The following is a 27,286-nucleotide window of genomic DNA, read 5'->3' as shown; positions in this document are numbered from 1 at the left end:
TGCTTTCCTATCGCTGCTCCTCACCTCCATGCTGTTAACAGCTCCCAGTGTGTCTCATGTCACATAAAGCACTCTCAGTGGGGTTTTTAATCTGCACTGGTTCAGACTTGTGCTCCACTAAAAGAAATAAAAAAAAGTTCTCAGCAGCTGCACGAGCCTTCAGAGTTTGTAATTCTAATACAAGCTTACACGTTATTTCAGTGCTGTGTGTGTATGCACAAAAAGGGGAATTTTGTGCCGGCTGTACTGTAGCTGTTTACCACAGGTAAATATTTCCTCTCTATGTCCTCCTCCCTTCATCTCTTTATCCTGTCAGGGTGTAACATGAACGAAAGCAGATTGTCCCATGCCTCTGTTAGTATTAAAATGGCGGTTGTATGCAAGAGTGTGCATTCTAGGACACATTTGTATCTTAAAGCTCCATTGTGTAATGTTTTGAGTTGATTCTTAGCAAAAGCTCCTTTGTTCTTTCACAAATATGTGCTCATTCATGTGTAATTACTTCCACCAACTAATCAAAGTATTCTCGTAAGCGCAGAATCTGACATTCAGAATCATTCAGAATACATACGAGCGAGTCGCTCCTATGTATTCTGAATGCCAGGGGGAGATTACTCGATCTGCCGGCAGATTTGAAAGCTTGTTGAAGATGGAGGATCACGCTGAAACTTTACTTACGTTAGCTTGCATTCGTTTGGGAACCTGATAGCTGATGTTAGCAATGAAATGGTACCAAAAAAACGTAAAACTATTATTACACTGGAAGGAACACTCACGGACAAAGTCGTACTTCTTGGAATAATACGGCCACCGTAGGAGTTAAAACGTGATCGGAATGGGAGGGGCTAGAAAGTAATATTCAGTTGGTTGTCATATACAATTTCACCGCTAGATGGCAGAAATTCTTACACAATGTAGCTTTAAAGCGTACATACCGGTAGTTGTATGATCCACTTGCATAGTGGTTTAAATGAATTAATTGATAGGTGAAAGTTGTTTTTGTCAGAGACTGCTTCATATTATGCACACACAGAAAAACAAACACAACATTTTATTGGCCGTCCCATTCGTCACACACACACACACACACACACACACACACACACACACACACACACACGCACACGCACGGCTCGAGTCTTGTGGAACGCCACCTGGCAGCACACGCTGATTCGACTGCAACAAGGCTCATCTGGTTTCACTAGACAAAACTGTTTGGTGACACTGATCTCAAGTCAGTTCTTCAGCCACGGCTTATTCTCCTCTTAGCATTCCTTTTTCCTCTTCCTTGTCATCATTTCTGGTCTATTTGTGCATGTCAAACTTCCTAACTGGAGGCATGGAGTGTGTGTGTAATGGTAAACATTCATCCCCCTTTTCCCCACTTTCAGTGTTGTGTTTTCTCGTCTTAATCCATTTGTTTTTCTATCACGGTATCTCAGTTTTATGACTGTCATGTCCTTGTTTGTTGTCTTTGAGCGTCTTTAATGTTTGCTTGGTTTGATAGTGCAGCCTTAAACATTATTTCCACATCAATCTCATCATCTTCATGCTTTTCCTCTGTTCCATCTCTTTATTTTCTTCAGTGGTGATTTCCATTTGCATGCTTATCATATATGTATTGCATCTTCTTTCCCTCAATCCTACCCTTTAATATTCCACCATCCCCTCCCCCCCGCCTCTGCAGAGAGGAGGAATGTGAGGATGGGATAGAGGAAGACGAGACTCCAGTGACTGAGTCTGATTCAGATGAGCAGGAGGGGGCTGATACAGTGTCTAAACTGACCACCCTCAGGTATTTTAGGACATAGTGGTAACATGGAAATGAAGTAATGTCCTGTGGTCTTCTAATAGCTAAGGTGTCTATATATAAAGCCACAAAGTCTCTTTTGTCACTGTTTTCAGTTATCTGGTTGGTTTGATCTCCTTGTGGCCTATGTACTTGGTTACGCCTCCAGTGAGGTGCATATTGTACAACTTCTCTTTCATTTGCGCCGTTTCATCCTTTTATTCCTCTCAATCCATTCCTCTGTTCCTAGCCCGGCCAGACATCTTCCATCTATAGTTCGCCGAACAACCGTCCAGTCCATCACCATCACTTCCAGAAAGGAGAATATAAAAGAGTCCGAGCAGAGGAATCGACCTGAACCACCTCCACCACCCATCCTCCACTCCCCCTCTACCCCCACCTTCTCTCCTCCCGTCTCCTCCCCTCTCAGCCCCCCAGCCCCACCCTCTCTTCTGGCCACGCTGCTGGCAAGGAAGAGGTCCATCGTCACTGTCCCGGCTACCAAGGAGGTCAGCCCGCCATCACGCGGCAGCTCCCATCTCTCCCCCGAACACCTGCCCTACATGCCCCACTCACCCTTCCACCTCTTCTCCTACGACCTCGATGAGGAGCCGTCGCCCCCGGCTCCGCCCAAACCCAGTGAGGAGTCACCCAAAACGACATCTCCCAGGTCAGACGGACAACACAACTCAATCTCCCATGAGTTCATGAAGCACAGAAAGCTTTCCTTGCAGCTCTTCAACGTTCCACTTTTCCTTTTTCAATTTCCACTTCTGTTTCGGGCTTTTATCCTCGCACCAGCCTGTATCTCCTTGCACCACTTTTGTTATTCATCACCTCCCCCTTTTCACCAGTTCTTTTCACTTCTTTGACTGCACGGCTTTTCACCTTCAGCTTGTCAACTCTCTTATTATCACCTATTTGTTCCTTCACGTCTCTTGTTCTTAAATCTGTCAATGCGTGGATAGTTTGCACTTGTCTGCACTGTTTCCCAGAGCCACAGCTTTTCCCTTCTTTTCAAGAACAGCAGCACTTGTATATCTGTCTAGTCTCTCCTTGCTTCTAAGTATGATTATTTTAGTGGAACGTTGCATTTTCTCAGCTCTACTTTCTCCATTCACTGTATTGCTGTGTAAGATTTCTTTCTTGTTGGATAGGACTGTATTCCATATGAAGTATACCATATATATATATATATATATATATATATATATATATATATATATATATATATATATATATATATATATATATATATATATATATATAACTGTTGCCTGCTAACACTGGCTAAATGACTAGTCAAGGTAAATATATTGATAATAAATGTCTTTTCAGATGAGGTAAGTGAGGAGAGACACCTGGCCTGGATTTTCCAGAAACATAAGGGAATAAACACCACAGCCGTGATGAATTAGGGTCACTCTGGTGTTGCTCCAATAGTATACTTGTTACGTAATAAGGTGTCACATTCGTACCTCGCCACCAGCTTTGGCACTGGTTGATGTTGTCTCGTGTAACTGGTTGACTGGAGAGGTCACTCACTGTCACCCATTTTCTCACCCCTTTCTCTCACCCAGGAATGGAGGTCTCGTGTCCAACTCTTCTCACAGCACCCCGAATACGCCCACCAGCTCCAGGTGAGAGGACTGCACCAATGTGCCTGCACACGTACACGAAAACATTCTTAAAATACACACTTGTGTACTGTAAACATGTTCACATACAAGTACATATTCATGTGTTGCCGACACTCACACGTGTAACAAGTATGGTCTGTGTGCATCCATGTGGTGCATTAATGGTGGTGACATACTGAAGTGAATGTGATCTCAGCTCTCTGGTTCCCCAGTTACGAAGCTGCTCCTATTACCTCCATGGAGAATACAGTCATTAAAACATAGTTTATGGCGTGTTGCTTACATACATACTTACACATATAGAAGTTTTGTTTATGCAAGGAGAATGTGTTATGTTCACGAACATATTTAGCTGTTTACCGTCACATTGCATCGCAATGGTGCAGCAGATTAAAATAGTTCAGGAAAAACTAGCAGATGAAAACACAATGATGCATTTATTAAGGAACATCGTCAAAATCCTTTGTGCATGGTTTATTATCACACTGTGCTGATGTAGAGCGATGTACAAACCGCAAATGTTGCTTGGGAATCACAGCATCACACTGACTGTGCAGTAGTGTAATCAAACTTTTTTTTTTTCTCTCTCTCTCTCTCTCTCTCTCTCTCTCTCTCTCCCTCCCTCCCCCCTTCAGGCCTGCTTTGGGAGGTCTTCTGTCCTCCTCTTACCGACAACACCAGGAATCTCTGGCGGCTGAGCGAGAGCGCCGCCGTGTGGAGAGAGAGGAGAGACTGCAGAGGATAGAGAGAGAGGAGAGGAACAAGCACAGGTGAGGCATAGCTGGCTTTGTTTTTTTTAAAGAGCCCTACAGTACGCAGTTTGAGATTAGAATATAGATTACATAAAAATGAATCCCAGAAGTCACTGCACTCCGCCAAGAAACAGTCCTGCAAATAAGCATTCACCACAACTTGTCATTTTTACACTTTTGGTATTTGTACAAATTAAAAAACGAGACATGTAAATTGCTAGTGCAAAAATCTAAATGAAAATATCTGAATTTTATATATTTAGAAAACGATTAAGTGTGCGGTAAGGATGATTTTACCATACAAAAAGATAAGAAGAAAATATGGAATTATGTTTCATATTCACACTGGCAGGTCTACAGAGGCCCACCCTGGTGTAGGGTAGGATTATTTGTTTTTAAAATGTTCTGTTTGTGTGTCTCTCACAGCCGCGACTATGTGGATAAAATGGAAGAGGCCAGGCTTGCACGGGAGGAGAGGTAAGGGTGTGCACTAAATCAAAACAACACATACTCACAGAACAGCTGAACCCGCAGGGAATATGTTTCAGCCTTTGGTTTGGGAAGCTCGGTAATTGTTTTCAGATTAAAAAGGTTGGAGAGTGGGGGACAGACCAATTCTCTTTGGTCTGTCTGCCTGTTTTCTCTTTTCTTAAGAAGAGCCGTGTTTTAACTGCCGCGCTCTGCCGGCTTAATTGTTTTGGCTGCATGCTGTGAGAAAAACAGATTCCAGGATTGGTCAAGTTTTTTTTCACACTCAATGCACGTGCACATACACAGACACACGTTTTACTCAAGTACTCATGTACGTTTAAAGGCACACAAAGAATTCTCATAAGAGCTAATAAATCTATCTCTTTGTGTACTCGTGCAGCCATATATATACATAGTGGTTCAGTCCAACCTTTTTAACCTGAAAACAAATAGAAAACAATAGCTTTATGTATTGTGCCAAGTGCTGTAGCTTTTCCTGTAGGCTCAGACCTCTTTCAGCCTCAATTTAAAGCACCGTTGATACAGTAATACAAAGTTTCAGAGCGAAAAGAAATAAAGGGCGATAGAGCAAAAGAAAGACTTGAGTTTGATTCAACAACTTGCAGAGAAATCAAGCACAATACAGACAGAGGTGGACAGATATTTAAGACAGAAAAGGAGAAGAGCTGCTGAGTGAGCATGTGGGAGATGTATCCTAGAGTGGTTGATGTATTTATGGTGTATTTCACGGTTATCAGGAAAACATGAGTTTTTCCCCCCAGCTCACCTCCCTGAGGTACGCATCTGTCTGACAAGATACAGCACTGTAACACCTGGACAGAAAGGACTTGCGTGAAATATGATTGCCTAAATGACAGACAACTGAGTCCAAAAAACATTGTTAATGGCGTACATACAAGAGTTGGACTAAAACTGGATTCCTGAAGCATGTCGCAAATATTTTTGGTTTGTTAAAGCCACTGAACTTAATTTTTTTTTTCTCCTTGGAACTTTGGCTTATGATCAAATACCTGCAAATCTATTATTCCCATCAGCCTCATTCGTACTATGTGTTGCAAATTGCTTAGTTGCTAGTTGTAAAGTGCTAATTAGCAAATGTTATCATGCTAACACACCGAACTAAGATGGTGAGCATGGTAAACATCACACCTGCTACACATGTTAGCATGCTGATGTTGTCGCTAGTAGCATTTAGCTCACAGCACCTTTACCGTACATATAGCCTCACAGAGCCGCTAGCGTGGCTGTAGACTCTTGGTCTAAATCAGGGGTTGATGCATAGACTGTTTAAGTGAAGCCAAAACATCCCGATCGCCCCCAGCATAGGTCATAAATCCCGCCCCCTCCATGTTAGTGGATATAGCGGACATGTGCCAATCACTGAACTCCTTTTTGTTTTCTAAGTGTTTTAAGACATACAGCATTTTGAAGGTTTTTGGTCCAAGTTGAAGCACACAACACACAGCTGACTCACTCCCTCTTTATTATTCTTAATCACATGCACACACACACAAACACACACATGTATTGGTATCCAGTTTCTTCAGACGTCTGAAGTGGTCTGATGCTAATGAACTCGGAACAGAAGCTCCACACATTCATGGTATGGTGAGGGAGGGAGAGAGAGAGGGAGAGAGGGAGAGGGAGAGAGAGAGAGACTTAGTGCCTTAAATCTCGGTTCTGGCTGGCAAGTTGAGTGGTAAAGTTTGGTATGGGGTGAAAGAGAGAGGACAGGAAGAGAAGGGAAAAATACAAGGGAGGAGAACTGATCGAGGCACATCTTGAACAGGTTTACTCTGATTCACGTCTGATGTTTGGCCTTTCAGCAGCCAAACTAACATTACCTTCTCCCCATCTCTCCCATTCTTCTCTCCTGTCGCTCTCCTTTCCTCTCCACCCTCCTCCCTAACACAGTCTCTTCTTTTCCAAACTCCCTCTGGTTGCATATTTGGACTGCTGGCTATAACTGAGCATTTAGCTAGACAGGAGAGGAGAGGACAGCAGGATGGTGAAACTCTTGACTGCAGGAAACGAGTGATGAATGCGTTTGTGAATGCTTTGTCGGCGACAAATGGGGCGAGGTAGAGGAGTGCAGTGGGCTTATAGAGTGAAGAGGTGGCATGAGTGTTTGTTTTTAAAGGAAACAGGTTTCTTATAAATTCAAGTAAATTTGGCAAAGACCAAAACTTAGAGCAGCACTGCTGAGAAAGGCAAGACAGAAGGTGCATTGTCTCTGACTCTATTTTTGCTTCTTGCCTCCTCTAATCCTCTCCCCCTCTCTCTCAGGTATAAGAACGTGGAGCGTCTGGCGGCGGAGGAGTACGAGAGGGAGCACGTCCGGGTGTCGAGGACTCGCCCTGACCTCAACCTGAACTTTGAACCCGCGGAGGCCTGGCCCTCGTCATCGCGCAGCAGCACCCCGTCCTCCTTCGCCTCCCAGGAGGACGCAGAGGCTGACCCCGAAGCCGGGACCCCCGCCACTGCCTACACACCCTCTGAGACTGGTAGGACAACTGAGAATACGGTATCATAGTATAGTATGATGGAGTAGCTGTCATATGTCGACACACTACCACAGTATTTACTAATAACATGGTGGGGATGTGAGTTATTAACAAGTCGAAAATGCTTAGGCGACGAGGCCCAAAACTGACATTGAGTCAACTAAACATAGTCTTGTAAAATGTAACAACATCTCCTGTTTGTGTTGATGATTTAATTACAATACTGTAGCCAAATGCCATCTATTATGTTTTGTGTATTCAGTATTACTATGGCTTCTACTACTAGGATTACGACAGTTTCTCCTGTTAATACTGTTAGCACTACTACCACTATTTCTACTTTTAAAAATATGAATTGAATGGGGTTAACTAGGAAACATGTTTTGGTCTTATAATTAATAATGGTGGTAGAAAGATTGAATTTAACACAATTTAAAGTCAGAATCCTTTCAGTCAGGGTTGATTTTGCGACAACAAACACTCCGTGAGTAGCTACTTTGCAAAAATACAACAGTAGAGGTGTAACTGGTGCATCTGTTTACAGTGATACCAAACAAACTCCTGTTTAAAAAGGAAGTCAGCCAATTATAATTGAAACCGCAATCTGATTTCATGCTGCGCACACTGTAAGTAATTCTAGTAAACAGCAGCAGACACTGCAGGGCACAGGAAACCGATTTTCTTACCTTGCTGAAGAGTTTTGCAGCCTCTCGCGGTCTTGTTCCATTATTTCATGTAATATTTAAAAATGATCTGCTGTCAAATGAATGCAGAAAATGACCATAGATTGTTTTGTAAAAGTATTTGGATGAACAATTTCTCTCAAGGCTAATATCAATGAGATAAAATTGCAAAAAACCCTGGATTGCATACATGCATTGTTTCCTTTATATATATATATATATATATAGTATATATATATATATATATATATATATATATATATATATATATATATATATATATAATATACTGAATGTAAATACATTCACTAGTTATTGCTGAAAGAATTTGAGTTTGTCTTTAAAGGATTCAAACTTTAAGGTTGTGTGTTAAAGCTTTCAGAGTATTTGTATGACTTTGACTAGTTAATACTTTGGGGACTTATAATTAAAACCAAAAGGTTGTCAGTTCAAGTCCCAACAGTGCACCCGAAAGCAATCATTCTTAACCCTAAATTGTTTCAGGTTGCAGCCTGCCGTTCACATTAGCATTCTGGCGTGAGCAAAAGAAGGAGAGGGGAGATGAATTGGGGAAAATATACTGAGGGAGAGGAGGGGACACCATCAGGGGGGTAGAAGGAGAAGAAAAAAAACACAGAGAAAGGATATGGGTGAAAGGGTCAAATGGGTTTTTGAAAGACCTTTTTGAAAGTGTAATGCCAAAACATCTTGTGCAAGAAAAAAGCCTTGTTTTGGGGCTGAGTGCATGCACAGCCACGAGCGGAGGTACTGTAGCTCACTTAGGCAAGTATATGAGGCCTCACCGTGTCCTGTTATTCTAACCCCGCCTGCATCACTACCTGGACTGTACTATGGAGTTGCGTGTTTGTGTGTGTGACATAAACAGGAACTTCATTCTTCATTTCCTGTTCATATCCTGGTCCTGCAACAACCTGGCTTTCTGTACCTGCCGTACTGTTTACATTAGTGTATGGGTGTGTGTTTTTGTTTGTCTTATTAGTACGTGTGAATGTGTGTTGATACGGGAGTGTCCCATGTGCAGAACTCAAAGACAGCCATGTCACATGCCAAACTGTATTTCATTGCAGATTGTAAATGGGCATCTTAGAGAATAAAGTAACACTGATGCTTTTGGTGACAGGAGAGGCTGATGACTCCAGTGCCAGTCTAGAAACAGAGGAAAAAGAGGCCACTGCTGAAGAGGAGGAAGTGCCGGAGGAAGTACAGGAGGAAGCAGCAGCAGACAAGGTGGAGGAAGACGAGGAGTGTGAGCAGGACCCGAAGAAGGAGAAAGAGGAGGCGGAGGAGGACAGCGGCATCCTGAGCGACAAAGAACGACAGAATGAGGAAGTGAATGAGAAGGACAACTGCTCGGCCTCCAGCATCTCCTCTGCCAGCAGCACTCTGGAGAGAGAGGAGAGGGGGAGCAATCAGAATGGTGGGTAGTTTGGTACTGCATTGTGAAATAACATTCAAGTTACATTTCCAAGTTTTAAGTCAGTAAGTTGCTTCTGACATATACTGAATTAGTATTCAGAGTTAAGATATTCTCAACTAATGTGTCACTAAATTACCTGTTAAGATGGATGTTTTTGGCAATATATAAAACATCACCCTTATTCAAAACTTTAACACCAGTAAAGTCATGTTTTAAGTTACAGCGTGAAATATTTAACCACTAGTAATGCTATCGAGCAATGTCTTCATGAGTCGGTGGACATGGATGTAACACTGCATTTTGGTGAGAAACAGTGAATGTAAACCTTACTTTAAGTCAAGACCAGCAGTCTATTGTTGTCCCAAAACCATGGACAGAGGCTCGCACAGGACTCGACGGGCACACCTCCCAAATCTCAACATGGTGTGTCAAGCAGGGTTTTTTGGTTAATTCAACTCCTTTTGGGAGGCATGCTCAAAACGAAAAACCAACTTAAACATACTGCTTACAAGTATAAAAGAAATATCAACACGAATATCTCGGAGTGACCCTTGTGCTCGTGCCCAGATGCAGCCCAGAGAAGTGTCAATCAGGTTTTAGAGTTGGGGCACTGTATGCTGGGCCATAAAAGAAAAAGGGTAAAGTTTTGCGAATGTACGGAGACAGAGGAAAAAAAATACATGACAATTCATAAAGGTCAAGCTCCAAAAACACCAGTTACCATAACACGACTCAATAGCCTCTTTCAGTAGACCCCTCCCATCTCCTAAATGCCCACTTCTTTCAAACACCACACCTCCAGTTTATGTTGCAGGCTTGCTGTTTAAAATTCTATCTCTCAAGCCCAAGCCAAGATATCCCTGATTACATGGTCAATGTTATGTCTTCAGATCACCAAAAAACCTTAATACTAATAGCTCTTTTAATGTGCACTCTTTCTTATATCTCTCTCTCTTCTTAACCCCATCAACTTTCCTTCTCAGGCTTTAAGGAGGCAGAGGTGAACGAGCAGTGCAGCAAACTCCTCAACAGCAAGCTCTTCATGCTGGACATGCTGTACTCCCAGGACAAGAAGCCCAGTGATGAGGAGGAGGAGGAAGAAGAGGACGTGGAGAAGGAAAAAGAGAAAGAGAAAGGAGAGGGGGAGGACAAAGAAAGCCAGAAGGATGCTGGCGTGCAACTGGGCAATGAGCAGGAGGCTGAGAAATCCGAGCACCACGGGACCATCCGACCGTTCGCCGAGCGGTTTGGAGACTTGATCAAAGACCTCGTTTCGACCCCCCCTCACCTGGATGTCCCAGCCAACGAGCCCCCTCCTCCCCCACCCAAAAAGGAATCGGACACGATCTGGGACCAGCTCCTGGCCAGCCCTCGGGAGCTGCGCATCGGGGACATTAACTTCACCGACCTGACGGAGGAAGATGACAAAGACATTCTGGATGCTGTTTTGATGGGAGAATGCAGTGACCTCCCGCCCCCGCCGCCTCCTCCACCCTGCATCCTCCGCTTCCCTCCGCCCCCACCCATGCTAGGCAGCTGCCCCCCACCCCCTCCCTTGATTGGAATTATGAGGCCTCCTCCTCCCCCTTCCTTTAGTGCCTCAATTCCAGTGCCTCCTCCCCAGGAGCCTCCTCTCTTCAACAAGAAGAAGAAGACAATCAGGCTCTTCTGGAGCGAGGTGAGTCAAGATACGATTACCATTTCCATCAGTCGGGTACAACTATCCCACTTTTTATCCAGTGTTACAAGTCATTTATCCAGAAGATAATAACTGACAACTTCTTCAAAGATTTGATATGCCATAATGTAAATGTTCTTAAGTTCAATAACTAACCTTTCTTTATAAACAGTGACAGGCTGATTGATAAGCAGACAGGCTACATGTATCACTGTCTCTGTGTGTTGAGGTCATATTAAGTCATATTTTGCCTTTTTGGTTTGTCAGAAGTATTTGGCCTGTATTGCTGGTTGGACAGAAGTTCTGCAGATCAAGAATGCTTTTATTGCAGGAAATGGGAGTCCAACACATCTCTCCACCTAATTCAGTCCATTTCTGCGGTTTGTGATTAGGTGCGTCCCGCAGACTCTCAGTACAGGGATTATAAGCGGAGTGGAGACTCGTTCTGGTCCAAACTGGAACCAGTGAAAATGGACACAGCCAAACTGGAACACCTGTTTGAGTCGAAATCAAAGGAAATACCAGTTACAAAGGTAAACAACCAATGCCTGAACCAGCTTCAGAGAGATTTCTCATTGTATGATACTGAATGTACCTGTATGCATTAACTAACCCAACTATTATTAATTATGAATTATTATTATTCATGTATTTTTTTCATTCATCTTACATCCCACATGATGGACTGAACAGTAATTGGAGTTTGACAAAAGTTATATTACATTTTTAATTTGTCAGCAGTGCCTAAAGGTGGTGCAACCATACCAGATTAAAAATCTGACATTTTTGTTACTGATTAGGGGAGAGACAGCCGTGTTTTCTGGTCACCTCATTAGGGATGTAACACATTTAAAGTCTTACCAGCTACTCAACTACAGAAGTTTGGCAGGAGTCATGTCCTTTTTTAATTGGTCATGACATGTGAATGCACATAAACTGTGCAATTTGGCTGGTGCTTTATCACAAAAACGTTGCTTTTGCCAGCCACACAGCCCATGAGTTTGAAAGTTGATGTGTTAAGGGTTAAGCGAGGTCACTAGTGTTCTGATCCTCATCAAACATGGCAGGTTTGAATCCTACATAATTCTCACAAAGCCTCTAAATAAGAAAAGTATGGTCCGCTAAGATGGGGAGCTGAAATCCGGCCTCTCACACTTTGAACTTCGAGCCCCTGATTCTTTCGAGCCCCCTAATTCAGTTAATGAGGAATGTTAAAGCATCAAAGGTCAGAGCAAACTGATATTGCTTTAGCAGACTCTCCTTTGTTCCCTTCTTTAGGTTCTATGGTTATCATACCTTACTCATCAGAATGTTAAGTATGTGTTTTCGATAATAAAGATTAGATATTGCAGGGTTCAAACCAATTTCATCTACTTGGTTGGTATAATTTGGTTATGTGTATTTCTTAGTTACCACCAGTCTTTGCTAGTTTTCTAAGGTCTTTTTAAAGTTTGCTCTTACCAGTATTACCCTGTCTGATTAATCTGCCCAACATCATCCCATTAACTCAAGGGTTAAAAATGAAATCTTTAATATTTTGCCTTTAGCTCTATTTTATATTTCGCAGAACACTTTCCATCCCATCAACAACAAGTATGTTAAGGTATTTCTATAAAATACTTAAATATAAATATTTTGATCACTAAAAGTATGCTTTAAATATGACATTAGTCTCACATATCATGATGTAACAACTCAATAGTGCCAGAGTTGCACTGTTGTGTAAGTCTCCCAGTCTCCGTATGGTGAGTATATAACTTCCTAGTGGCAGTAACCAGGTTTTAGCACCTACTCTGTTACCTTTTTATGTGCTCACACATTACGACTTCCTTCCATTAATAGCTTATAATGGCCTCAAGTGCTGCTGAGGTCATATGTTCACATACAGTGACAATGTGACTGCAGACTTATGCAAAACCCCACATAAACACACATCATATAGTGTTAACTATTATGGTATTTCCTGCTCCTACTCACATATAGTTCCCACAGCTGCAGTCAATGTAGCCGGAGGGATGATCCCTTTAATCCTTACAGGCCCATAAAGCAGACCACACAGACCCTCTCTGTATTTTCGTGTCCTAGAAAACAGCAGCAGACGGCAAGCGTCAGGAGATCATCGTTTTGGATTCCAAGAGGAGTAACGCCATCAACATCGGTCTGACGGTGCTGCCTCCTCCTCGCACTATCAAGACGGCCATCCTTAACTTTGATGAGTATGCGCTTAACAAGGAGGGCATAGAGGTGAGAGATACAGACAGTAGTGAACGGGAAGAAAGTCAATCAATCAATCAATTGATCAAACTTTATTTGTATAGCACTTTTCATTCAAAGGTCATGCAACTGAAAGTGCTTCACATCATAAAAACAGAGACAATGTCCCCTCCACCACCCCACAGACACACACACACACACACACACACAGGCAATTAAAGCATGAGGTGAGGAAACATTATCATGAACCAGCATAAAACAAGCAAAACCCAAACTTACAATGATGTGATGTACCTATTTTAAACTCCCCAAATCCTTCATCTTCTAAATGACACCTGTCACCCATATACTGCTTATCCCACTCTGTCCCTGCCCTTAGAAAATCCTGACGATGATCCCTACAGAGGAGGAGAAGCAGAAGATCCAGGAGGCCCAGCTGGCCAACCCTGATGTCCCGCTGGGCTCAGCAGAGCAGTTCCTCCTCACTCTGTCCTCCATCAGCGAGCTCTCTGCCCGACTCCAACTCTGGGCCTTCAAGATGGACTACGAGGCAACCCAGAAGGTTTGTAAAAACATGTAGAGAAAAATGTAGAGGAGGGAAGGCCAAACCAAACACACATTTAAAACCATACTGAGCAAGTGAATGTGGCTTTATTAAAGCAGAAACAGACATACTGTACAAAGCCAAATGAACTCTGCACTATAAAGGTTTAAGTAAATGTGCAAAGCATGTGTGTGTGTGTGTGTGTGTGTGTGTGCGTGCGTGCGTGCGTGTGTCTTATGCCCATGTCAGTAAGTATCAACATCCTTTTTTTGGTACAAACAACATCCGCAAATCATCAACATAGTTACATCATAACAAAATATGCACGCTTATTAGCGGCACCTCGTCGTCCTCTGGCACACCTTGTTTTACCCGGGCGAAGAATGCATCCAGGAGAAGTTCAAAGTCAAAACCCAGAGAATGAAAAACACGCCGCCCCTCCGTTTCTGTCCTGTAAATTTTACGGCTTTCCGCAGGACGCACTCGTCTTTCATCTCCGTGAAAGGCAGGATTCCTGACCGCACGTTTGGCAGAGCGACATTCCTGACTCGACTTTGTGGGACGGTGTGGTAGCGGGAGGCTTAATGGAGGGCAACATACCGTGCAGGCCCACAAACACGCGCACACGAGAGAAACCTGCTGCACAAAAACAAACGCTTCATGTAATCAAAAGCATGTTTGATAGCGAAGGCTGACCGAGACGGCGGCCTTTAAACAACCTCTCATGACCTCAAACAAGCGCAGATGATTTGCGGTGGGAGACGAGGTGCACCTGTTCACCACTTTTTACGACTGCAGATTAAAGAAGCACATGTTTTCGGGGAGTCTTAATTGACTCAACTAATGATGTGTGTGTTTTCCTCCTCTCAGGAAGTTGCAGAGCCGCTGCAGGATCTGAAGGAGGGTATGGAACAGCTGGAGAAGAACAAAACTCTGCGCTACATCCTCTCCACACTGCTCTCTATAGGAAACTTCCTCAATGGCACCAACGTGAGTCATGACCATTACCGGTTCATCACACCGGGTCATAATGACAAGCTTCTTTTTGTTTGTAGCAGTAGTTTGTGGTAATTGTAGAGAGATAATTAGCATTTTTACTGTTGTGTGGGTTTTCCAAGCCTTTAATTTGTAGATTAAAAATGACATCACATACGATAGCTACTCTAATTTGGTGAGAACACATGTACCTCATAATAGTACTTCAGACATATTCTTTGCTCAAACGCTATTTCTTTGGTTGTGTGTCCAGGCTAAAGGCTTCGAGCTGACTTATTTGGAGAAGGTTCCAGAGGTGAAGGACACAGTTCATAAGCAGTCTCTGCTGCATCACGCCTGCTCTGCCGTGGTGGACAACTTCCCTCAGAGCACTGACCTCTACTCCGAGATCGGAGCCATCACACGATCTGCAAAAGTACGCTCCGCACTCACTCATAAAAAGCTTGTACATGTACTATTTTGCATTCCTAAATTGGGAACGCTTTTCAAGCTGGTTCTAATTAAACATAACTTCCCGTGCTGCCTTAAAGGCATATTATGTAACTTTTCCCTCTTCTGCCCCCCCCCCCCCTACAGGTTGTCTCATTGGAACTACAGCCGCGCGAGCTGTAGTTCCAATGAGACAACCTGTAGGGGGACCGAAGAGGGAAAAGTTACATAGTATGCCTTTAAAAATGCAAGTCACAGTAACTGAACCCAACTCGATAGATATTAAGTTCAATCAACAACTGTCTAGTCAGACTGATACGTTGCACAATTTACTTTCCATTTTGTCAGTTTGAAGAATTCATTACTCATTTGCCATAATAATCTTAGAGCTAACAGATAACTTGTCAGGCTGTACCCAGTGACCTCTTTTAAATGAAACGTTTACAGAGTTAGGGACTGAAGAGGATACTAACCTTCCTCATGATTAGCATTGTTTTCATTAGTATTAGAGGAAACAACCAACTGAACATGTAGTAAAGAAACTGCATGTTTCTTTCATCAAAGTCAAGTTTATTTCATCCATAAAAATGGAAATTACAGTGCTCATACCCGCCTTAATGCCCATAACAAAACAGAGCATAAATACAATAAATACAATATACAATATTCTTTTGTTAATTGTTTTTCCAAGTACAAATACAAGCCCACAGGATTTTGATATGTGGTAAATGATACCACACATTGTTATATATATATATATATATATATATATATATATATATATATATATATATATATATATATATATATATATGAAAACGACACACAGAACCCCCCACCCACACATAAGAAACTGCATGTTTCAATGACATATGTTTCTTTCAAGCTACAAAAAAAAAGAAAAGTCTCTGGAGAGATTAAGCCCTCAAACAATGCATGCTGGGACATCTGCCAATATGCCTATCATGCTTCTTAGTGAACACTCAGTAGTATTTTTTCCTTGAAATCATCATTTCAAAGCGAAATAACTCTCCTTTATAAGTTCTGAAATTGTCCGGAAATGAAAAGTCAATTTGAAGTTGTTAACTTGAACTTAAATAATAATTTATATTTACATTACGTTGACGATGGAAGATTAGGTGATCCCACTTAATTCCTGTATGGTGTTTCACAGTGTAGCTAGTGTAGAGGGAAGCAATACAGTTACAAAAAGGACTTGCTACATTTTGTTTAGGATTAAAGTACCTTATGTGTATCGACCCCTCTTCTGTCAGGTGGATTTCGACCAGCTGCAGGAGAACCTGTGTCAGATGGAGCGGCGCTGCAAAGCTTCATGGGACCACCTGAAGGTGATCGCCAAGCATGAGATGAAGCCCCAGCTGAAGCAGAAAATGTCTGACTTCCTCAAAGACTGCGCTGAGAGGATTATCATTCTCAAGATTGTTCATCGCAGGATCATCAACAGGTGGTTCCCCTCACAACCGTCTCTCCTAGTCCGTGTCGCAGAACGTTTTTTTACTGCTAGAACATCTGCTACTGACACATTCTCTTTTTCTTTACTCCAGTTGCATTTCACCAAATGTCTAGTGAAACCAAAAATGTTGATGTCTCAGTATATATAAACTGACTGGACTATGACATACTACTAGTCATTATTTTTTAGCTGCTAGTTATCGTTAAGTAGTGATATGATCAGAATAAAATGCTTATTTATTTAACTAGCTACTATTATGTGATTTGTTTAATGAAATTATTGCTAATGAGTACTGGAAATATAATATCTCAACACTATTTTAACTTGTAAAATTACATTTGCTCATAAGTAGAATAGTAATAAAATTCCTAGTGTGTAGTAAACATTTTGGAATAATTCTTAAACAGCCGAAATTACACTGACCTAACAATTATAAAATGGCATTACAGCTGGAGAAAAGGACTTTTAAAAGGACTCATCTCCCCTCCTCCCCCTACCTTCTCCCAGGTTCCATTCCTTCCTGTTGTTCCTCGGCCATCCGGCCTACAGTGTGAGAGAGGTCAGCGTCCACAGGTTCAGTAAAATCCTCAGCGAGTTTGCGCTGGAGTACCGAACCACTCGAGACCGCGTGCTGCAGCAGAAACAGAAACGAGCCGACCACCGCGAACGCAACAAGACCAGAGGAAAGATGATCATAGACGTCAACGCTCCTGTGAGCAACTCACTCACTCACACACACACACACACACACACACACACACACACACACACACACACACACACACACAAACTCTATTTATTTGTAGCTCTCTTAGGGACCGTTTGGTATTTATGGAATGGACCACCGGAGGAAAATAGGGGAGGGTCATGTCTTTCTATTCTTTGTTGAGGGGAGGGTTTAGTCTAGGGGGTAGGGTCACCGAACTTTTGTATTCATGAAAACAGCAACATTTCAAAGTGGTTTGTTTGGTGCATATTTATCTATGCAGCTCCATGTAGCTGTCTCAGTCTCTGCTCCTATCGCTAGCAGATGGGTCCCTCCCTGTTTAGTCAGCCAGACAATTTGAACTGTAGCTTTAGAGGCCGTGGGATTTCCCAAACGGAATAAATCCCGCTCAATTCCTGCTAGCTCCATCGTGTTGTAAGTAAGACATCTGATGAAAAAATAATTGTATTCATTAGCATGATTGCCGTACTGTTTAGTTCAAAAACATCCAAAACACCGTACGAAAACATAACGGACCAGACGCAAGCTTTTATTTTGAAAAGTCAAAGCTTCCGGACTGCACCAAGCCAGGAGGGCATGAGACGGGAGGTCTCTAGGCTGCAGCCATACCCGACTCAAATATCCTTTCAGTCCCGGTGATGATATATGTATATAAACGACAGCCTTTTCAAGGCTTTTGAGGAGGAAGGAGTGGTAGCATGCAAGCTCCCAAATTGACGCTCGTCTGAGAAATGGAGTTATGGATAATGTTCACCTTTGGCAGCTTTACCTATATGCTAAAATATACAATGACTGAGAAAGCCTAGTGATGAGTCCATAGCAACCAGTGTTGGATTTGTTATTACCCAGTGTGCTCTGTTGAATGGTCTCCATGTTTTATTGTTTTATTTCATGTGAATACTAGTTTACTAGATGAGTAACTTAGTATTTGAAGTAATGCAGGAAGTGTGTATTTAGTTTTCATGCTTATTGTGTTTCCACAACAATGTTAGTGAGTAAATCTACTGAAATGGCCACCACACCATAACAGAGGAGTGTGATACGTAGGATGAGAATGCAGAGGTTTAGTCACATATACCATGGCTGTAAAAAAAAAAAAAACAATGGCTATCTGTACATCTGCAAGCGCAACCCACTACAGAAGGCATCAATAAATTGATCCAAGATGTGTTGCTGGTGAAGGGAGGATCAGATCTATTTTGACTAAAGGTCCCAAAACTTCTCCGGTGGCCCCTGAAATAAATAACCAACAGTCCCTTAACAAAATGTACAGCTGCTTTTATTCTTCATTTTCTTTGACTTTCATTCTTTTTTTCCCCTGTAGTCTGATGAGGAAGAGGAGAGTGAGGTATCAGCATAAGGGCTGTCTGTTTGCATGTGTGTGTGTGTGTGTGTGTGTGTGTGTGTGTGTGTGTGTGTGTGTGTGTGTGTGTGTGTGTGTGTGTGTGTGTGTGTGTGTGTGTGTGTGTGTGTGTGTGTGTGTGTGTGTGTGTGCGCGCGCTTGTGCATGAAAGCACTAACCCTGACTGGACTACTTTACCTCAAAGTTTTCCTTTTCACTGATTTTAACATCTGAATGGATCAGTCAATAAAATAGAGTAGGCATCATAATCTTCACAGGTTGGATGTTTCCTTGATGCTTCAGCTTTGGCATGTTTGAGTCAAAGCCCAAAAATACTTCAAATACAAGCGGTCAAATTCTTATTCTCTTTCATTCTGTCCCTCCCCATCAGTGTGGTCGGTATGGTTCCAGCATTAGCAACAGTGCCCCTAGTGGCAGCCAGGAGGGCGAGCGTTCTCAGGGTCTGGGCCACACTGAGGACGCTGAAGAGCACGAGCACATGAAAGCCGTGCTGAGAACTAGCCTCAGCGGCGGCGACAAGGAGGCCAGCGGGGTGCCAGGGCTTCGTACACGGACAAGATCCCGGCCTGGAAGGGGAGGTGAGGCTGACAGGAAGTTCCTTACAGGGTCACACAGAGACGTCAACCTGAAAACCAGAGCCACAGCACTATAAAGGGTTTCTTTGTTCATGCCTTTGTCATTCTGCTCGATGTTTTCAGGTCGCAGTATGCCAGCATGGACCCCACCCGTGGAGGACACTCAGATCTGTGGAGAGGACGCTGACGCAGACGAGATCATGGAGCGTATAGTGAGGTCGGCCACTCAGGGTCCAGGAACCAGAGCCCAGCCCAGAGAGAGGAGGAGGTCCAGGGCCAACCGCAAGTCATGTACGACCTGAATGCTTAACTTTTGTCCCGAATCCATACCACATACTAATTCCAAGCAGGTTTTGCTTATGTTGTGTGTGTACCCACTGCAAGATAAAGAATATTCAAAACTGTCGGTATGCAGACTTATCTTTTAAACCTTTTGATTTTTTTTTATGTGCTGCTGATGGGCTCGAGATAGTCTGCATTAAGATCCCAAAGGCATGAAGAAGTGAATGATTAGTTAGGCACGGAGGGCTTGATAAAATACATTATTAGTTAGCATTATAGGAATTGTAGGAACTGATTTTTTTTGGAGCTAAAGGACATTTTGATAATGAGTAAGTAAGAGAGAACTTACCAAAACACAATAATAGCACAGAGTAGCGCTGGACATTAAATCAGACATTAGGGTGAGATAAGGTGAGACTTGAACGTAGCACGGTCAGAACAGTCACAGGTGTGTTTGTGGAGACTGTAATTGGCAATAGCATTTTAAAGTCACAGTTTCAAAGTTCACAAGAGAGCAAGTATACTGTTCATTGTAAAACAGTATAAATAAGTATGTTAATTTCTTGTATACTAACTGCAAAAGCTGTAAACTATGACTCTTTGTTTATACTACATACTGTATAAAGGTAGTATGGAACTGGGACACACCATCACTTTTAGCACAGCAGATGACCCTGTGATAACAAATCCTCTCCTCTCCTCACCTCACAGTGAGGCGGACTCTGAAGAGCGGTCTGACCCCAGAGGAAGCTCTTGCTTTAGGACTTACCGATTCTCCGGATGCAGAAATGTGATCATCCAAACCTCCCTCCCGTCGTCGTTGCTGTGGAAACACAGCGACAATCCTCGGAGCAACATCTCTGGCGGCCGTCTGCCTTCGCCACACTTTACAGAGTTGTATTTCACCAGTCTCAGCCTCCTTCATAGGTTTTCGCCAGCTGCTAAGTTTGCCTGATGTGTCTGAGTGATGAAGCTGCAGCCACGATAGTGTTTTTTTTGTTTTTTAATGCAACACAAAGAAAATGAAGAAAGATGAAAGAACTGATGTATTCAACTTTAAATTCAGTGCTGCTGCCTCTACACTGAGCGGATACATTTAACATATATTATATTGGAAATGTTGCATTAGTCCAAAGGGATCATTTTTGCTTGTGAGTTTCTGCAGCTGTGACTTCACCATTTTTCCTTTATTTAAGCTGTGAATTTCGGTTGTAAAGATTAACGGGCTGAAGAGAAAGTTTGATTTGTTTCTCTTTTCCAGTTTCAAAGAATCCCAAGAGATCACCACAAACAAAGAGGCTCACTAAGAACATTTGTGTTTTGCTTCTGCAGCTGCACGTTCGACAAGTGACGAGTGTAGTCGTGTTTAGTAGGAATGTGAAGGGTTTTCAATCATATGTGCCTTTCATTTAAAAGGGACGATACTGTACCTTTTCGCCATCTCTCCCTCTTGTTTTAGTCACCTCCTACTTCTCAGATAACTCACAAATGTCACATTCACAGGTGTAGTTATATCGAGTATGACTGTTGAATACAATTAACGTTTTTATTTTGGCAAAATATTTATTTGCAATGCTCCGACATCTTGCACCTTACTCAACATCAATAGTTTCTGTACTGAAATGAACGACTGATTCAAAGCACGGACAAAAGGAAGTATTTATCTCAGAGGAACTGTTTGTAAAGTGTAAAAAAGACAAAGCGATAAAGACATTTTTTTTTTTTTTAAATTTGAATCTATTTTGAAGGATATGCAGTGAATTCTGCATAAAATGTGTAAATGCCCTTGTCAGCTGCCAGGTACTAAGTACTGTAGTACTACAGTGTGCATGTTTAGTGCGGTTCATGTGATGTTTTATTTTTGTAATTTCTGTAGAAATGTGTATTATAGTCTGAGAGAGAGAGTAAGAAGAGGCTATTCTGTGAATTGTAATAAAAGATCAAAGAAATGAAAGATGTGGTCATAGCTGAAATATGTCTTTTCAAAGTATTGCTTTGTGCTGAGAGAGGGGAGCAGTATCTGGGCATTTACTTTGAACTCTGGTCACATATTGTACTTTGTATGAACTTAAAAGGTTTAATAAAAAAAGGATAATGTAGGTATCCATCTGCACCTCTCACAATACAACAAAAACAGGGAAATATTGCTTCATAAATATAATGTTGTGAGCTGAACATGATACACTTTCACTTGAAATGCTGTGTATATACACTCCGCAATAAAAAAAAAAAAAACAATTGAAAAAAAAGGATGTGCATTCTTCTTCACTTCTTGAACACACACTAGAAGGTGGGTGTGTCTCTACTCACCCACCATTGGATTAACGAGGTGCCATAAACTGCTGCACAATGTACTTGTGCAGTTCAATGTTGAGTCCTTCTGTTTTGTTTCAGTGACTTGGCTTCTGTCTGTGCTACCCGTGTCCATGGGTCTGCTGTGGGGGCTGGGTCCCCTCCCTAATGGCGAGTTAAGACTACGCTGAAGGAAAAGAAGCTGCAGGGCTACAAACACAAGCTTCTGTCTTTTGAGAAAGGAGAGCACAAATCCCAGGAAGTCTTGGAAATCAACCCGAGAGGACAGGTGGGTTTACATGCGCAGGGTGATCACAAAGGATCAAGTAATCAAACTAAAAGGTGCTGCCATATTTAAAACCAATCAATAAGTAATGTACCTGTGTAACATTATACAGGTTTACTGACCATGCTCTACATGTAAAGATACACTTGTGGAACAAACTGCACTGCCAATAACCAACCTAAAGGCCTGGCTTCTTAAACCAGTCATGTAATGTCTTTCTGTAAGCTCCCTGCCTTAAAACATGGAGACAACATACTGAATGAGTCAGCATGTTTATACCTGGAGGTAAAACTATATATGGAATATGTTGAATAGTATACTGAGTGACTATGGAACATAGGCCTGATCTTTAGGTTATATATTCCTTTGCTTGTGATGGAATCAGTTTAAGTCTCAGGCCAACAAGCTGATCCTGGAAAGTCCTACAAAACAGGCATGGACAGATGTACCAATGCATGATGAAACATATTTTTGCCACCTAAAAATATATATCCATCCATCCATCCATCTTCATCCGCTTATCCGGGGTCGGGTCGCGGGGGTAGCAGCTCCAGCAGGGGACCCCAAACTTCCCTTTCCCGGGCCACATTAACCAGCTCCGACTGGGGGATCCCGAGGCGTTCCCAGGCCAGGTTAGAGATATAATCCCTCCACCTAGTCCTGGGTCTCCCCCGAGGCCTCCTCCCAGCTGGACGTGCCTGGAACACCTCCCTAGGGAGGCGCCCAGGGGGCATCCTTACCAGATGCCCGAACCACCTCAACTGGCTCCTTTCGACGCAAAGGAGCAGCGGCTCTACTCCGAGCTCCTCACGGATAACTGAGCTTCTCACCCTATCTCTAAGGGAGACGCCAGCTACCCTCCTGAGGAAACCCATTTCGCCGCTTGTACCCTGGATCTTGTTCTTTCGGTCATGACCCAGCCTTCATGACCATAGGTGAGGGTAGGAACAAAAACTGACCGGTAGATCGAGAGCTTTGCCTTCTGGCTCAGCTCTCTTTTCGTCACAACGGTGCGATAAATTGAATGTAATACCGCACCTGCTGTGCCGATTCTCCGACCAATCTCCCCGCTCCATTGTCCCCTCACTCGCGAACAAGACCCCAAGGTACTTGAACTCCTTCACTTGGGGTAAGGACTCATTCCCTACCTGGAGAAGGCACTCCATCGGTTTCCTGCTGAGAACCATGGCCTCCGATTTAGAGGTGCTGATCCTCATCCCAGCCGCTTCACACTCGGCTGCGAACCGATCCAGTGAGTGCTGAAGGTCACAGGCCGATGATGCCATCAGGACCACATCATCTGCAAAAAAGCAGCGATGAGATCCCCAGCCCACCGAACTGCAACCCCTCTCCACCCCGACTACGCCTCGATATCCTGTCCATAAATACTACAAACAGGATTGGTGACAAAGCGTAGCCCTGGCGGAGGCCAACTCTCACCTGAAACGAGTCCGACTTACTGCCGAGAACCCGGACACAGCTCTCGCTTTGGTCGTACAGAGATTGGATGGCCCTGAGAAGGGACCCCTCACCCCGTACTCCCGCAGCACCTCCCACAGTATCTCCCGGGGCACCCGGTCATACGCCTTCTCCAGATCCACAAAACACATGTAGACTGGTTGGGCATACTCCCAGGCTCCCTCCAGGATCCTTGCAAGAGTAAAGATCTGGTCCGTTGTTCCACGACCAGGACGGAATCCGCATTGTTCCTCTTCAACCTGAGATTCGACTATCGACCGAACCCTCCTTTCCAGCACCTTCGAGTAGACTTTACCGGGAGGCTGAGAAGTGTGATACCCCTGTAATTGGCACACACCCTCTGGTCCCCCTTTTTAAAAAAGGGGGAACCACCACCCCGGTCTGCCACTCCTTAGGCACCGTCCCCAGACTTCCACGCAATGTTGAAGAGGCGTGTCAACCAAGACAACCCCTCCACACCCAGAGCTTTAAGCATTTCTGGACGGATCTCATCAATTCCTGGGGCTTTGCCACTGTGGAGTTGTTTAACTACCTCAGCAACCTCCACCAGGGAAATTGATGCCAATCCCCCCCTCATCCTCCAGCTCTGCCTCTACCATAGAGGGCGTATTAGTCGGATTTAGGAGTTCCTCAAAGTGCTCCTTCCACCGCCCCTATTACCTCCTCAGTTGAGGTCAACAGCGTCCCATCCTTACTGTACACAGCTTGGATGGTTCCCCCGCTTCCCTCCTTAGGTGGCGAACGGTTTTCCAGAAGCACCTTGGTGCCGACCGAAAGTCCTTCTCCATGTCTTCTCCGAACTTCTCCCACACACGCTGCTTTGCCTCTTTCACGGCAGAGGCTGCAGCCCTTCGGGCCCTTCGGTACCTTGCAACTGCCTCCGGAGTCATCTGGGATAACATATCCCGGAAAGACTCCTTCTTCAGTCGGACGGCTTCCCTGACCACCGGTGTCCACCACGGTGTTCGTGGGTTACCGCCCCTTGAGGCACCTAAGACCCTAAGACCACAGCTCCTCACCGCAGCTTCAGCAATGGAAACTTTGAACATTGTCCACTGGGTTCAATGCCCCCCAGCCTCCACAGGGATGCACGAAAAGCTCCGCCGGAGGTGTGAGTTGAAAGTCTGTCGGACAGGGGCCTTCTCCAGACGTTCCCAATTTACCCGCACTACCCGTTTGGGCTTACCAGGTCTGTCCAGAGTCTTCCCCCACCCCCCTGACCCAACTCACCACCAGATGGTGATCGGTTGACAGCTCCGCCCCTCTCTTCACCCGAGTGTCCAAAAACATATGGCCTCAGATCAGATGAAACGATTATAAAATCGATCATTGACCTTTGGCCTAGGGTGCTCTGGGTACCAAGTACACTTATGAGCATCCCTATGTTCGAACATGGTGTTCGTTATAGACAATCCATGACTAGCACAGAAGTCCAACAACAAACAACCACTCTGGTTTAGATCAGGGAGGCCGTTCCTCCCAATCACGCCTCTCCATGTGTCTCCATCATTACCCACGTGCGCGTTGAAGTCCCCCCCCAGCAGAACTATGGAGTCCCCCAACTGGAGCCCCATGCAGGACTCCACTCAAGGTCTCCAAGAAGGCCGAATACTCTGAACTCTTGTTTGGTGCATATGCACAAACAACAGTCAGAGTTTTCCCCCCACAACCCGCAGGCGTAGGGAGGCGACCCTCTCGTCCCACCGGGTTAAACTCCAACGTAGCGGCGCTCAGCCGGGGGCTTGTGAGTATCCCCACACCCGCCCGGCGCCTCACACCCTGGGCAACTCCGGAGAAGAAAAGAGTCCAACCCCTATCCAGGAGTATGGTTCCAGAACCAAGACTGTGCGTAGAGGTAAGCCCCCACCAGATCTAACCGGTAGCGCTCCACCTCCCGCACAAGTTCCGGCTCCTTCCCCCACAGAGAGGTGACATTCCACGTCCCCCAGAGCCAGCCTCTGCTGCCCGGGTCTGGTCCGTCGAGGCCCCTGACCTTCACTGCCACCCATGTGGCAGCGCACCCGACCCCAGCGGTTCCTCCCACAGGTGGTGGGCCCATGGGATGGAGGGATGTCCGCCACGTAGCTTTTTCGGGCTGTGCCCGACCGGGCTCCGTGGCAAACCCGGCCACCAGACGCCGCTGACGAGCCCTCCATCTGGGCCTGGCTCCAGACGGGGGCCCCGGGCTTCCTCCGGGCAGGGTCACTTCATCCCTTCCTCGATTTTTCATAGGATTTTTTGAACCATTCTTTGTCTGGCCCCTCACCTGAGACCACTTTGCCTTGGGAGACCCTACCAGGAGCACAAAGCTCCAGACAACACAGCCCTCAGGTTCATAGGGACACACAAACCTCTCCACCACGATAAGGTGATGGTTCCCGGAGAAGAAGAAGAAGAAAAAAAATATATATATATATATATATATATATATATATATATATATATATATATTAGTTTAAGCAAGGTAAAGCGGTGAAAATATTTTAAAGTGATCATATTATGCTCATTTTCAGGTTCATAATTGTATTTAGAGGTTATATCAGAATAGGGTTACATGGTTTAATTTTCAAAAAACACCATCGAAAATACTCCCGTCATATCCCGATCACGTGACTGCCCACCCCCCCCAAAAAAAATCCTGTCCTGCAAAATTGGTCAGTGAAGGACAGCAGAGGCTGATAAACTCAAATAAACCACTGCTGCTTTTACTGTCCTTTGGTTTGGTTTGTTGCTACTTCAACTTGCAGCTTTCCTTTCATTCCCTATATGTCCAAGAGGTGGCAACACACTGTAACAGAACATGAACTTTCCAATGTTTTCATACTAAGACCACAAAGAGACGCCTTTAAGTCAGAGTCGGTGTTATGATGCCTGGCTTTTTGTTATCAGCACCTCACTGAGCTGTTAAGTCCCTTCCCCTGAACAGAGAAAATAAAACCATTAGCATTGCAGGTGACAGTTTCAGGACCCCAAGCAATGTTTCGGCTCCACTCACAGTACGGCATAATGGTTATGAGAACTTTGGTCGTGTAATTCTCTATAGAGTCTCTCTACACTCAAGTCATCTGGAGATTTTCTCTGTATTTCCATAACACACTGAAGAGCAGCATTAAACATTGTGCAAATGTCCTCTTCGTTCCCAAAACCAAAAGAAAATCAGGACTGTATAGATAAACAATGAAAAACTGCCATTATGATTTGTAGATTGCAGGGGCCTGGGAAGAACCACCATCCTTCCGCTTAGAAGACGGCTGCTCTTCCAACTGAGCTAAAAGTAGGCATTTATAGGCACACAATACTTTTAGCTCACACGCAGACAACTTTTTATCTTTCACACAGACAATTTTTTGTGAGAAAATGCAATGAGAAAAAGGTTGCGTGTGTGTGTGTGAGTGATGTGAAATTCTTTTATATGCATGCTTTTTATGTGTGTGCGCGAGGTGAAATTGGTGTATGTGCATGTTATTCGTGTGTGTGTGTGTGTGTTAGGTGAAACTCACATTTACATCTGAAGTAAGGAAAAGGTCAGCAGAGCAAAAGTAAACAGAACACTGTTCCAAGGTGTTGATCGAGAACATCAAATGTTGATTTTAATCTGGACTTTGAAAGAGCCAATAGACTTTACATGTCATAGGTCATATGGGACTGC

At 43.9% G+C, this 27,286-nt stretch overlaps 1 protein-coding gene across 3 annotated transcripts in view; it reads left to right on the top strand.

Annotated features, from left to right (window-relative positions):
* The window catches only part of fhod3a (formin homology 2 domain containing 3a), a 61,282-nt gene extending 39,467 nt beyond the window's left edge, over positions 1-21,815 (top strand). For 2 of the 3 annotated variants that reach the window (XM_078267496.1, XM_078267498.1), the window contains 18 exons: positions 1,688-1,795; positions 2,040-2,459; positions 3,370-3,429; positions 4,065-4,199; positions 4,608-4,658; positions 6,960-7,177; positions 9,002-9,298; positions 10,282-10,976; positions 11,369-11,509; positions 13,062-13,220; positions 13,570-13,752; positions 14,605-14,724; positions 14,984-15,145; positions 16,434-16,624; positions 17,141-17,345; positions 19,094-19,301; positions 19,422-19,589; positions 20,292-21,815. In XM_078267496.1, coding sequence (XP_078123622.1) covers positions 1,688-1,795; positions 2,040-2,459; positions 3,370-3,429; positions 4,065-4,199; positions 4,608-4,658; positions 6,960-7,177; positions 9,002-9,298; positions 10,282-10,976; positions 11,369-11,509; positions 13,062-13,220; positions 13,570-13,752; positions 14,605-14,724; positions 14,984-15,145; positions 16,434-16,624; positions 17,141-17,345; positions 19,094-19,301; positions 19,422-19,589; positions 20,292-20,374 — 3,604 coding nt within the window. In that variant the 3' untranslated portion in view covers positions 20,375-21,815. The remainder of the gene's footprint in view (positions 1-1,687; positions 1,796-2,039; positions 2,460-3,369; positions 3,430-4,064; positions 4,200-4,607; positions 4,659-6,959; positions 7,178-9,001; positions 9,299-10,281; positions 10,977-11,368; positions 11,510-13,061; positions 13,221-13,569; positions 13,753-14,604; positions 14,725-14,983; positions 15,146-16,433; positions 16,625-17,140; positions 17,346-19,093; positions 19,302-19,421; positions 19,590-20,291) is intronic. The other variant, XM_078267497.1, reaches the window with a different exon arrangement.
* Positions 21,816-27,286: the final 5,471 nt, after the last annotated feature.

The sequence above is a fragment of the Sander vitreus genome, chromosome 14 (genome assembly GCF_031162955.1).
Source record: "Sander vitreus isolate 19-12246 chromosome 14, sanVit1, whole genome shotgun sequence".
In the NCBI taxonomy this organism is placed as follows: Eukaryota; Metazoa; Chordata; class Actinopteri; order Perciformes; family Percidae; genus Sander; species Sander vitreus.
The sequence above is the reverse complement of the archived record's forward strand: the minus strand, read 5'-3'. Positions and strand labels throughout refer to the sequence as shown.